General features: G+C 49.7%; 1 protein-coding gene across 1 annotated transcript; it reads right to left on the reverse strand.

The window, feature by feature from the left end:
• Positions 1–8,341: 8,341 nt before the first annotated feature.
• On the reverse strand, positions 8,342–10,909 carry LOC116498280 (keratin, type I cytoskeletal 19-like). Its single transcript, XM_032202525.1, has 6 exons — positions 10,376–10,909; positions 9,927–10,009; positions 9,483–9,639; positions 9,236–9,397; positions 8,798–8,923; positions 8,342–8,602 (listed from the first exon to the last, which is right to left on the reverse strand). The coding sequence occupies exons 1-6, from the start codon at positions 10,907–10,909 to the stop codon at positions 8,342–8,344; spliced, it is 1,323 nt and encodes a 440-aa protein (XP_032058416.1).
• Between the last annotated feature and the right edge of the window lie 1,939 nt (positions 10,910–12,848).

Below are 12,848 nucleotides of genomic sequence, written 5' to 3' on the forward strand. Positions count from 1 at the left end.
GCAGATCCAACCCAAAGCCCAAAGCAAGATGCACAGCTTGATATTGAATCAGACTGCAGGTTGTTTGTTGCCGCAGATCTCTATTTATACCTTCCAAAGGGGGTGCCACCTATAGGGTGTTTCTTCTTCCCACGGGGCTGGCTAGTCTTGCTGTTTATGCCAGGAATAAATAGCCCATAGGCAGTTTCCCTCTAGAAATCCCAGTTCACAAGGAAGATACTTTACATGTCAGCAGCTTATTCCAAAAAGTAAAATAATGTTTTATGAGTCATCAGCTTTTTGTATGATGCAAACTTTACAAGAAGTCAAGAAAAAAAGTTGCCCTAGATTATGTACAAAGAAGAAACATTGGTATTTATAACATCAAAGTCCCTTTTATCTTTTATTAATTTGTATTTATTTTATTCTTAGTCCAATAAACATTTTTGTATCACATGCTATGGTACAGTGTGTGGAATAAAAATGGGAAGTTAATATAAATTCACACTTCTGAAAAGCATGAATAATAGCGACTGTAGTAGTGAAAAGGCAAGGGATATCATGATGTAGATGTCTGCCACCTGGCACAATTAAAGACAGTAGGTCTAATACATGCTTTGCCGTGAGATTTCTTAAGTCACTCAGGTAGTGTCCCTGTGGGTTCAGTTCCCCATTTGTAGCTCACATTGCTCTGGTCGTGCAAGCACAAAAAAAACAACTTGCTGTCATGGTCTGCGAAGAGCAAGCCAACTAAATGTGGGATGTTCCTGCTTGTCCCAGACTCAGTGCAAGCTGACACAAACAAAGTACCTCTCTGAAGTTATTTTTCAGTTAAAGTAATTGTTCTCCATGCTGCCTCAATTTGTGGTGATCACAGATAAAGGAAGAGATGAAGGAAGGGGAATATCCATGGGCGATTTAGCTGGTTCCCTGGCTGGACTGTGATGAGATCCGGCAGGTCATTGCCATAACTACTAGCCAAGATTTTATCGAGCACAAAATAAAAAGGAGAAAAGTTTTCCACATGTATTAACTGAGTTTGTCGGAGCGGTACCAGGTAATGGCACAGCCTGGCCATTGCTCACAGCAGAGCAATCTCCCAAACCGGGCAAGCGATAGCCAGAGGAGCCTTCGGAGAACTGGCTCAGCCAGTGCAAGTGTCTTTTTGTGGCAGACTGCCGTAATGAGAGGATATTCTGCTCTCCAGGGGACACAGGCTTCTGTTCCCTACAGCGTGCAATTCCCCGGCCACTCTTACTCACAAGCAGCCTTTGACTTGAGGACGTCCATCTACCCGGCTACAGGAGCGGTTGTGATCGGTCCCCTTTGGAGGTGAGTGTGACACTTGCCCGAGCAGCCAGCACCAGTGGGGAGAAGGGCAGAGAAAACCCCACAAGGGTGCTCGGCAGCTGCTTGGGTGCTCAGCCACTGCTCCCTTGCTGGTGGCAGGACATGCTGTGCCTGCGGGTCGGAGAGGGGGTCCCCGAGCACACAAGGATGCGACCACCTTTTCACAAGCACATTAGGGCTCTCTACTCTCCAGTGAGCTAATTTACTTCTTTATTTAGATCAAAAATGATAAAAGACGCCTACCCAAGGCTGGCAGCATCCTGGAATATTCATTATTCATATGGTACAGTGAAATAACTTGCTCAAGGACAGAGCTGGAGTCTCCCAGAGCTCACATTTCTAAGACCGCAGTGCCTGAAATACAAGTCCATCTTCCCCTGGAAACACATCCCCCGTGCTCCCCACACAGCCTAGACTTACCATAGTGAAAATACGAGCAAAAAAGGAGGATAGGGAGTAAATCTGGCTTTCATCAGTCATTTTGAGGAATATAATTGAAGACAGGGTGTGGCTGTGAGAGCCTACAAAAATTAATATAATGTCTGGATTGCTTGGAGCTTCGCTTCTGCTGTGTAGGTTTTCAGAAGTTGCCTAACAGCACTCTGCAAAGAGCAGGGCTCTGCACTAAGGTCACCTTTCGCTCCCTTTCAGAGCCTTAGGTTTAGGGGAACGTACTGGGGATACTGGACATCACTCTGCAGGTGGGCACAGGGCACTGCCTCACTTCATCACGTACAGGTCTTGGCCACAAAGCAAACTGGTTCACATCATTGCTCAGCCTTCTATGTACGTCCTGCCTCAAAGGTCTACAGGCTACAGGATCACATTTACCGGTGAAGGTTAGAACCAATCCTACTGCTCCTCCAAAGGACTCGTGCTGGGGATCCAGACACATCCTTTGGAGCTTTACTGGGCTCCTGCCAGTTTCACTGGGAGATGGACATGGGGCTGATGCAGCAAATGCATCCAGGAGCCAGTCCGTGGCCAACCAAGCTGTATTTTAGAAGCAGTTTGATCGTTTGCTCCATGTGCTGGATGGCTGCTGTGGTGTTCGCTGGCCGGCAGGCAGCTTGCAGAGCCATGGGTGAGCTTCACTCCATGCCGTGCTCTTCCTTACGACCATGGCAAGGCTCCAAGCTGAGACATCACCATGGATCAGGTGTAAACGTGCTGTTGTGTTTGCTGTATACATGGCACTCTGTGCTCTCCAGCTGTGTGCCACCATCTTGTGCTGAAACATCCCCCAGTACCGGCTCTTTTCTCCACTAAACTAATTCCTTTTCCTCCTGCAGCTGTTATTTGTGCTCATGTAGACCAGGAGCATAGCCTCGGGGCAGAGTACTGCATGGAAAAGGACTGGGCAAGCCCGAGACATAAAAATGTCCCCCAAGGATTTACAACTCAGACGTGATGGAAGGAAGCAAATGGTTTCATACAGATGGAAGTAAAGGAAGCAATGAGACTCGGTTCGCCAGCAGGATTAGCAGTGCTGTCAGCACAGTGTCTGTGCTGGTAACTTCTGTGGTCATTATGGCAAAAAAGAGAGATGTGAAAGCGGATGAGGAGGCAATGCAGATAAATACCGACACAGGGATGGGCACTGGGGGGGCAGCAGGACAATGTTACATTTTCAAGGGATGCGATGGGCAGTGGGGTTCGGTCCTCTGGCCCCATGGCCATCCCAGCACCCAGCCTTTTTGCCCATCGTCAGCCTGTCTCCTCCACATTCTGCTCGCTTTGCTTATCAAAGCTGATAGTGTTGCCTTGTGTCAACTACGAGAAGGGCGTGTCTAATTTGACAACTTTGCTTTCATAAGCATTGCTTCAGTGATGTTTGTGCAACCACACTGGAATATGATTTTATCTTGTCACTTGTAATTACCATTAATGATTTGCATAATAGCCATTAGGCATCACTTATTAAATCCTTCTTTGATGTGATACTGAGCCGGCTCCAGACCTCATGCTCCCATCCTTCAAATGCAGACCACGACTTTTTTTCTGGCTAGTGACTCACTGATTTATACCACCAGGTTTAGCAAAATTCCTGTAAGGCAACCGAAAAAATTGCCACAGGGAGCTTGGTAATAGAGTGATCTTAGGTCTTAAATGCACCTCAGTGACGAAGGTGATAACTCTGTGAAAGAAACTGAAAGTTCCTTTCTTGCTGACTGTTCACATCTTCAAACTACCTCTGAACATTTGCTAGTGATGAAGTCCGGCAGAATATGACCTTGAGGTCTCTTCCAACCTAGAAAATTCTGTGATTCTGTGAATATAGAGGTGGAGAGAGACGGATTTCTTCCTCCTGAAGCTCACAGCCTTTCCTGATTCACTTTGTGGAGGGTTTTAATTTCTTTCCAGCGCCAACAGACGATGACGGTGCCACCAGGCTTCCCAGCCTCTGCACCTCTGGAAGCACTGCTGATTTCCATGGCAAAGGAATAGAAGAGAAATTGTGTTAGGATAGGTGGGAATACTGATGGCTGCATGAAACTAGAACAACTTCACTGCTGCATGGAAAGCTGTTTCCAGCTAAAACAAGGCTAAAACCTGTGGTCCCTGCTAGCAGAGCCATGTGGGTCAAACCAGAACCTGGCAGGCAGGACTGGAGTATTTTAGGTGCTTCCTGAGCTCAGGTACTGTGCAGCGGCACAACAGGCAGGTGGCCAAGGGCACAGGCCAGCCAGAGCCCCCCCTTAAGAGTTTTCTTCTTATCTTTATTTAATACTTGTACTAATATGTCTGTTTTCAATGCACTTTCAGTATGTGGTGATACAGGCAGTTTAAATGAAATTATTCAGTGTATTGGGCTGAGAAATCTCCTGTTTGCTTATAGTAGTAATTTACTTATGTAAATACTTCTTTATAAATGTTACACAACCCAAGAAACAAAAATACAGGTTCCACAGATAGTTACAAGGGCGTGAGTGAGACGGTGCCCGTCTGCATCTTTCATAAAACAGACTTTTATAGAGAAATTATAGTTTGTACATTACACCAAAACACGGCTTAGTATTAAAAATATATAGTGCCTGTAATCAGGTATAATTGCGTGTGCAGTGCAGTCCTTAGCTCATGGCTGATTTCCAGCATTAGCAGCTTGCCAATCTAATTGTTTTACTTCTGCTGCTTCGCTCATGTCTTAAACCTCTGGTATGTTCTCTCCTCGGGGATTTTTTCTGATGATGTTGTAATTCGCATGTGTCTGTTCTCTCTGTAGGAAAAGGTGCTGTGTCTGCCAGGGCGATCACAGTGCGTCTCATCGACCCCGCGGGCGGCGATGCCGATAGCTCCTGCTCGCCCGCCGGAGTGCTGAGGCAGCTCTCCCTCATCTCCCTGCGGCACCCACCCCTGCTCTTTTTATCCTTAGGTTCCTCTCCCGGTCTTACACCTTCAGCCTAAGTCACTGTCTGTCCTTGACCTACTCCTTGCTGGCTTTACAAGGTTTGCACAGTAAGGAAAGAGCGGGTTCTTGCAGGCTGTGCTGGCGTACTGCATCTGTGCGGGCTGTACTGCATCTTCTGTGTTTCATTTGTCGTCCCTTGCTGCCTCTTCCTGTGCTGTTCCAGGTTGGAAATCATGCAGGTTATGCAGTCTTTGGGCAGGGGAGGCACCTTTATGTTCCTGCATCGCGTTTAATGCAGTGACCTCGGAGGTGCTGCAGCCAGGTTAAATAACGCCGAAGGAGTGCAGTTGGTGCTGCTGGGGCTGCAGGTACAGAATGAGCCACAGCACTGAGCGCAGAGCCTTGTCCACAAGCTCATTACAGCAATTAACCTACAGGGGTAAGAGCTGCTTCTCACTGGGCCAGTGATGGGAGAGGCCGTCCCCAAAGGGACATCTGGGGCCATCCCTCGATTGCTGGCCCTCCGTGGAGAGCCATCTCCGTAAAGGCACAGCTCGGAGCCGAAAGGGCAGAGCAGGAGAGATGTCACAGCAGCAGACCAGGCTTTCTGCAGAGCGAGAAAGAAAGCTGGCTACAAAAAGTCCCATCTTTGCTGAAATTTTTGCCAAGAGAATAATTAAGGCTCATCATCTCCCCTGAAGTCTTCTTGTTGGAAGCCTTCATGTTGGATTTGTGTATAAGGTTAGTCATCAAACCCCAGCCGGTGTTTGGGTAGAGAAAAGGGCTAACAGAGCCGCCTAATGAGGAGCAGAGAGGGTAAGCACCATCCGCAGCCTCTCTGATGCATTTAGAGGAAGAGAGGAGGGGAGGGCTGGATCCTGAGCCTTTGCTTGCACAAGCGGCAAAATGCAGCTGTGTTCCCGAATGTGTAATTCCTTTCTCTGTGGTAATGAAACACCACCATCTTTTTTTTTTTTTTTTTTTTTTTTTTCCCTGCTGTTTACTGTATCTTGCTTTTAAAAAACTTCTCTCCCACATATTAATTTGTCTCTCCCTTTTATCTTCCCACATGTTGCCAGCTGGTTCTTCCTGTTTGCCCTTTTCTTGTTTAATCCATTTAGGGATTCTTTATTTAGCATTTTCTCTTGGAAGTGTTTCCCTCTACCAGAAGGGCGTGTCAGGTCCAGCAGAACCTTGCTTTCAAAATTACTACTCGGGATTATTGGGGAAAGCTTGTTGTTCTTGATTTTATCCTGTTGCTGCACATTCACATTAATACCTCAAAGGTGTTGCGAATTACAGTCCATTATATTATATTAGCACACGCCTACTTAATGAAAACTCGGTTTTCACTCAGAAGTCTCTTTCAATAGGACATCATCAGTCGGACTGCCCTGAAACTGCTTCCCTGTGCTCTCTCCAGCCTCCCTGAATGTTTCTTTCCTTATCACCTTTGACTTCATGTGTTAGCTTACGCCTCCTCCCCTGGAGGCCAACGGCCCTTTGCGCAGCACCGGCTGCTCCCTTTCCTCCACCAGCATCCCGCAGCCGCTGAATTCAGCAGGAGCAGCATGGCAGATGGGAACACTGAGTGTTTTTCCTTTTCCCTTAAAATAACTGCTTCGTGGAAGTAGATCAAACACTTCAGAGAAGCCCTGATCTGGGTGGATTTCTAGCCAAGGGTATATGATAAATATAAGTATCTGAGTAACAGGATTTTTTAAATACTTGTATTATAAATTACTTGTAGAATTGCTTTGCGGGTTCAAGGCTGTATCAGTAGTAGCAGAGTTTTATTAGAGACAAGCTTTGGCAGCTGTTAGACGACCGACCACGAGACAGATTAGCCCACGGGTGGAGGTCCGTGGCGGGCTCCAAGCAGCGTTGCAGGAGGAAGCAGCAGGCAGAGGGGCGGCAGCACGGCAGCGGTTCTGCAGGGTCCCGTCCAACTGGTGCCATGCGCAGGACTGAGAACTGCCAGGTGGTTTTTGCCTTGCTTTTTCCAAAGGATTTGTTCTTCGAGAGACCTCCTCAGAGGGGCGTGCGGTGGGACTGGCAGGGAAGCTCTCTTGTCTGCAGTGACCTGCCAAGAGAGAGGAGGAAGCACTGCTTGTCCCGAGGTTTCCTCCACATACCCCTTTGTCCTTTTTTTACGTTCCCCCTTCCTCTTGTACTGACATTTCTTTTCCCTCTTCTCCCTAGCTTGCTTGATCTTACATCCTTGCTGAAAGGCTGATGACTGACTTGCCTCCCCCTGCCAGCTCTTCATTTTCATGTCGTGCTGAAGCTCTTATTGAAACATATTTACTCCTGGTAACTCCCCAGTGACAAAACTGTTTTCTTTGCATAAATGTCCTGTGGGTGCATCCCTTCCTGCTGCTTTCTGCTGTACCTAATTAATCCCCAAGCTCTGCCACCAGCGGTCACACCTGCGATCCTGCTGTCTGACCTGCACTGCCTTTCTCCAGGAAAAAAGAAACCCTCTGCAGCTCCTCACCGCCCAGAAAACCTGGGCATCTCTTCCTCCTCTTCCCTGAGAAAATGGCTGGGCTAAAGCAGCAGCTCGTGGCCACCCTTCCAGGCTCCTGGAGTACACCTCACCTTGCCTGCTCTCCCCAGAGCCTTAGGACAGGCACGGCTGGCACAGGCTGGCTTTAAGCCCCCCGCTTCTTGCAGCCGGTGGGACTCCAGGGACTCCTCTTCCCGCTGGCCCTCTGTGGAAGGGAGACAGCTCTGGTAAGAAAAGCCCCCGTCAGTCCCACCCTGGAGAACTGCCCCGTGCCAGGCAGTTGTCCCCGTGTCCCTTCAGCCTCTGGTGGCCTCGTAGGGGGCAGAGGCACAGTCGAGGTCCCGTTTCCCCTTCGAGCCACGAGGGTCATTAGGAGCAACATTTCGCACACCTTCCATCCCGCCTGTCTGTCCTGACACTCGGGACTGCCTGAGGCTCTGCGACGAGCTCTAACAGTTCATTTCAGCCACTGCAACTGGCGTTTTGGAACAAGAGCCGATTTTTCGTGTAACTAATTTAGGACTGGAGGGCCCAGGAGAGCCCGCTTCGGGGCACTACCATTAAAATACCTTTTTCCAAACCAATGGAGCAGGTGGGTGCTCGGGCTGGTTATGTGTGTCTGCTGCTCTTTATGATATTAACAGCATGCCTCTCTCTTTCAAAATCTCCGTCAATGGGAAGCAGGGAAGAGCCAACTGCTTTGCATACAAATTAAATTTCCCCAAACTGTAATTAAAATTGTTGTGCAAAACTGAAAATGTTTAGATAATTTATTGTTTCAGTTAGTTTAACTGCCAGTCCCTAATCCTGTCAAGCAGTGGCAAAGCCAATAAAGCTCGGTTAAATGGCAGTTTTCATAAAAGCCCTTGCCCAGCTCATGCTGAAAACCTCCCTGGAAGGCGGCGAGGTGCCACACCATGCCAGGTGGCGGTGGTGGGCTTGGTGGGCTCTCCAGCTACCTGCACTGCCCCAGGAGGAGAGAGTGATCTTCGGCTTGCACCCAGGACATTGAGCAGAGCCAACTCCTCAGGTGCCTCATGATTTGCTTCCCAGCCCTGTCTGGTAACAGGTCACTACTGGTTGCTCACCGCAGCGTTGTTTTTACCACTTGTATCTCACGTTTTCCTATATCCCCTAGTCAAAGCCTGGAGGTTTTACTGCGTCCCGCTTTGTCTGCAGTCTGCGTACATGATGTCGTGCTGCCCGCCCTCCAGCAGGCAGTGGTAGGTCTGGATCTCCTGCTCCAGGCGGCACTTGACGTCCAGCAGGGTCTTGTACTCCTGGTTCTGGCATTCCATCTCTGCCCGTATTTCGGCCAGCCGCTGCTCCACGCAGGAGATCTGGCTCTGGAGCTCAGCAAGGTATTTGTTGTAGCGGCATTCGGTTTCTGCCAAGGAGGACTCCAGATTTTCTTTCTGAGAATGGAAACGGGAAAAAAGGAACCCAGGTACGCTGCAGGCTTAGCCCACTTGGTCACAGGGTGCCGTGACTTTATGGGAGAGGTCCCACCAAAAAGCTGGATCAGAGTGTCCCAGCTGGACAACTCTGGTCGTGCAGCTTTCCAAAGGAGGTGAGGAGTCTGAGATGCAAATCGTGGTGGCATCGCTTACCATGGTGAGCTGGGCTTGCACATTGATCTCCAAGGCCTGCAGCTGGCGTCTCAGCTCAGTGACCTGTTTGTTGCTTGACTCTATCTCCTGGCTGCTTGTGATGACCTCCAGGTTCACCTCCTCCACCTGCAAAGTCAGCACAGAGCACTCCTTCCCTCACCTCGCCGCAGCATCTCAGCGAGCCGGAGGGCTTCGACCACGCTGCTTCTGCTCACGCTGCAGCAACCCGAGCATTTCCAAATCCCCCTTCCTCCTCTGTGACCCACCACGCAGTGCTGTGAGCAGAAAAGCACTGTAATTGGCAGTATAATTAACAGCAGAGCACATCCCTGGCAGGATTGCTGCCACCCAGCCGTCCCCACTAAGCGGAGGTGACTTAATCTCTCGTTTTTCCCCCCGATAGGCAGAGTAGGGTAGAGCTGGGCACGTGTACAGTACCTTGCAGGCATACCACTGCTCGGTCTCTTTGCGGTTGCGCTCCATCAGCGTTTCGTACTGACACCTCAGGTCCTCCAAGATCTTCCTCAGGTCCGGGCCGGGGCAGGCGTTGACCTCCACGCTCACATCGCCCGTCGCCTGTTTCCTCAGGCAGTTCATTTCCTGCAGGGGAGACGCGCAACATCCACACTCAGCGGGGACGTGGCTTCTTTCCGCGTGCTTCTGGAAGAGCGGGGAGGGATCTGACCTCCTCGTGGTTCGTCTTGAGGCAGCACATCTCCTCGGTCAAAGCCTCGCACTGCAGCTGCAGGTCGGTCTTGCAGCTGGCCAGCTGGTCCAGGACGGGCCGTAGGTTGCAGATGTCTGCGTCCACGTTTTGCCGGAGGCCGCATTCGGTCTCGTACCTTAACCACAGGCAACAGAGGAAAGCCAGCGCGTCAGCACGGCAAGTCCCCGAGTCGGGTTCATGGGGAAAAAAATGAGGAGCAAGCTCTTCTCTCGCTTCAGGCATGCTATGCTATGAGTGTTTCCAATGCTATCCGTGCCTTTCACAGAGACCTGTGTTTAATACGGCAGCACGACAAGCAATGGTGTGCCCCCAGCACTGCGTTAGGGTCTCCGTGTCACCATTGCTCACCTGCCCATCCACGGGCAGTGCGAACTGCTCCATCCAGCACGGGGCTGTACTCACTTCACTCTGAAGTCGTCGGCAGTCATCCTGTTGTTGTCAATATTCAGCAGGATTTTGTTGGTCTCCATAGCTGCACACAGGATCTGCAAAGGAAGCCAGAGGAGAGAGATTTGGGCTGGCAGGCTCTGCTGGCTCCAGAAGGCCCTGGAGGAAACATCTACCACGGTACTGCAACCCAGTCCTTCCATAATCAACTCATATATTGGTGTTAGTAGTCTGTTAAATGGCATTTCACCAGGAAAATCTGCATGCCAGCTTGGTTGAGCAGCTGCAGAAACCTCAGTTCTCCATAAAAGCAGTGTGCTGCTCGCCCAAGCTGTCACACTGCATATAAGCTGTGGCTCCATGTGCACCTCCAGAGACAGATGCTGCCTCTGCCACTTCACATTGGACATCTGCATGCGAAAGCGAAGCCCCAGAAAAGATTTTCTTGAAAAGCATTGATTTACCTGGTTTTGAAGATCTTCGATTTCCTTATGAAAGCAGCTGTAGTCACGCGGCTCGCAGCTGGGCCCTACTTTGGCATACCACTCCCTGATCTTGCACTCGAGATCCGCGTTTTCTCCCTCCAGGAGCCGCACCTTGTCCAGGTAGGAGGCCAGGCGGTCGTTGAGGTTCTGCATGGTGGCCTTTTCATTGTTAGCGAACAGGATCCCCTCTCCGCAGCCAGCGCCAGCCCTGGCGAAGCCCCCAGCGACGCCACGAGCGCACATGCCCCCGCCGCCAAATCCGATGGTGGAACAAGCCCTCGGCGCGGCTCCGAAGCTCCCACCGGCCGCGCTGCCGGCGCTCAGCGGCTTCCCAAGGAATCCCTCGCTGGAGCTGCCGCCCGAGAAGTTCCCAGCTGCAGCCGCGAAGTCACAGGCGGCGAGTCTGCCCGAGGAGGCGGAGGAGACCTTTCTGCCAGCCCCAGCCGCCGAGCTGCCGGCGCTGCTCCTGACTTGGGAGCAGGCAGTGACGACCTGCCTGACAGCACAGCTCATCCTGAGAGCAGCGAGGATCCAGCCCAGAGCCCAAGGCAAGCTGCACAGATCGCCGCGGGATCAGGCTGCCATCCCTCTGTCCCCACAGCTGCCTATTTATACCCTTCCCCGTGGATGTTAGCGCTGGAGAAGGGTTGTTTATTCTTCCTCCTTGTGACCTGGCTAGTTTTCTCTCTCTCTTTTTTTTTTTTTTTTTTTTTTTTTCCAGCCTGGAATATTTCCCCATAGGCGTTTGTCTCCAGCAATCCCACAACAGAAAGATGCTTTGGTTAACAGAAGCGTGTTTCAAAACTACATCAAAAATGGTACTTCCTGAATCATCAGGTTTGACTTGTGATGACAACCAAACAGCAGTGACACAAAAAAAAAAAAAAAAAAGACGATACCCAAGAGTGCCCGGGGATTGAAACACGGCAATTATCCATCCCTGGCGTGGACAAGTCTGCCCGGGAAGTGAGAGCTGTGGGAAAGGTGCCCACCTCCTGCCCCACAGAGCCTGTCCGACCCCTTTGCAACCCAAAGTGAGGGTGCCCATCGTGCAACTGCCTTGGGGTGCCAGGGTTTGGGGCCAGGAGAAGGTTTTTGGCTGCGCTGCCCATCCCTGAGCGCACGGCACTGGGGACCCCTGGTGCACTGGGGGCGGTCAGCTGGGTGAGATCCTGCCGGCATCTCCAACGTTGGACCTTGAGACTGGACAGCAAGTGAAAATAATACTGTGCTCGAGTGTACTGGTGATTGCTTGGTGCTTCTGTCTCTTGCATGCACCCAAATACCCCCTTCCAGAGGGGACACACCAGGATATTTGCTCTCCTGCTCTTGAAGATAGACAAAATATGCAAGTATTTATCCAAAATGAAAGATAAAATGAGATTTCCTGAGTACCAAATATTGCAGTCAGCTACGGATGTTCACTGCCAAGAGAGGACAGCCACATAAGATGTTTCATAAGATTTCTAAAACAGTAGCATGGGGAATTTTAGAAGCAGCCTGATCCTGTGTAGGTCTGACCCAGTTCCAACCAGCACCATGGAAATTCTCTCAATACCATCTAGGAGAAGCGTGTTAAATTTAGAAAAGAGAGAAGAAAAGAAAAAGGATATTAAAGCTAATTTTTAGTCTTGCAATGCTGAATTGAGGAAGAAGGGAAATAATTAAAATGTTTTGTCATCCGGATCTTTCATTTTATTAATAGTATTAATACAGCCATGGTAATATTGGCTGCCTTTTCCCCATTTGTTGTTCAATATTGGCTTTGGCGTCCAGGTCACCTGGACACTTCACATAAAGGATGCGTCAGGTGCAGCCTGGTTCAGAAATATTGCTTATGCCATTTGGGTAGGTTCATTAGTCTTGATTTTATCTTGACACTGCAAATCCAGAGCACTTTAAATGTGGTGTGGATTCCGTCTATGTCCATCCTTTGTTACGTCCCTAATTAGCGAGTGAAGCCTGTGCCATGGTGCCATGGCATGCCTCATCGGTGGCGAGGTCGGGAGCGGAGGCTGTGCCAGGGCTTCTGCCTGCAGCTGCCCACACCGCTGGAGCCGTGCATTGGGGCTGAACTGTCAACATCAGTTTTTTTTTAGTGAATTGCAATGCTGAGCTTAAACTGAATTCAATTTAATTGAAAAATATTTTTCTACAAGAAAAAAAGCATAGAATGTTATTCGTTTTTTTTAAAATTACTGAGAACTAAGCAGAGGTGTCCATGTTCCTTTATTACATTTTGAGCTTCAGTCCTTGTTCAGGTCTCTGTAGCCAATGGTGAAATAGAATCTGCACAACTTTTGTAAAGGAGAGCGATTTCACTCTGGATTTGACTGGACTGTACTGGATTTGTATGTTCTTCATGGTGGCTTTCTTCTTTTCCAAAATCTGACATTTTTATTAAAACCAGCTCTTGCTTTTACACCAGCCCATACCTTAAGACCCGCCAGCA

The sequence above is a fragment of the Aythya fuligula genome, chromosome 24, assembly GCF_009819795.1.
Source record: "Aythya fuligula isolate bAytFul2 chromosome 24, bAytFul2.pri, whole genome shotgun sequence".
In the NCBI taxonomy this organism is placed as follows: Eukaryota; Metazoa; Chordata; class Aves; order Anseriformes; family Anatidae; genus Aythya; species Aythya fuligula.

What these genes read in the sequence shown, in the direction of transcription:
- LOC116498280 (XM_032202525.1), bottom strand. Translation starts at nt 10,909, where the DNA reads ATGAGCTGTGCTGTCAGGCAGGTCGTCACTGCCTGCTCCCAAGTCAGG. An exon ending in GCCGACGACTTCAGAGTGAA is followed by an intron (nt 9,640 to 9,926) that starts GTGAGTACAGCC and finishes CCTGTGGTTAAG; the next exon opens with GTACGAGACCGAATGCGGCC. An exon ending in TCAAGACGAACCACGAGGAG is followed by an intron (nt 9,398 to 9,482) that starts GTCAGATCCCTC and finishes TCTCCCCTGCAG; the next exon opens with GAAATGAACTGCCTGAGGAA.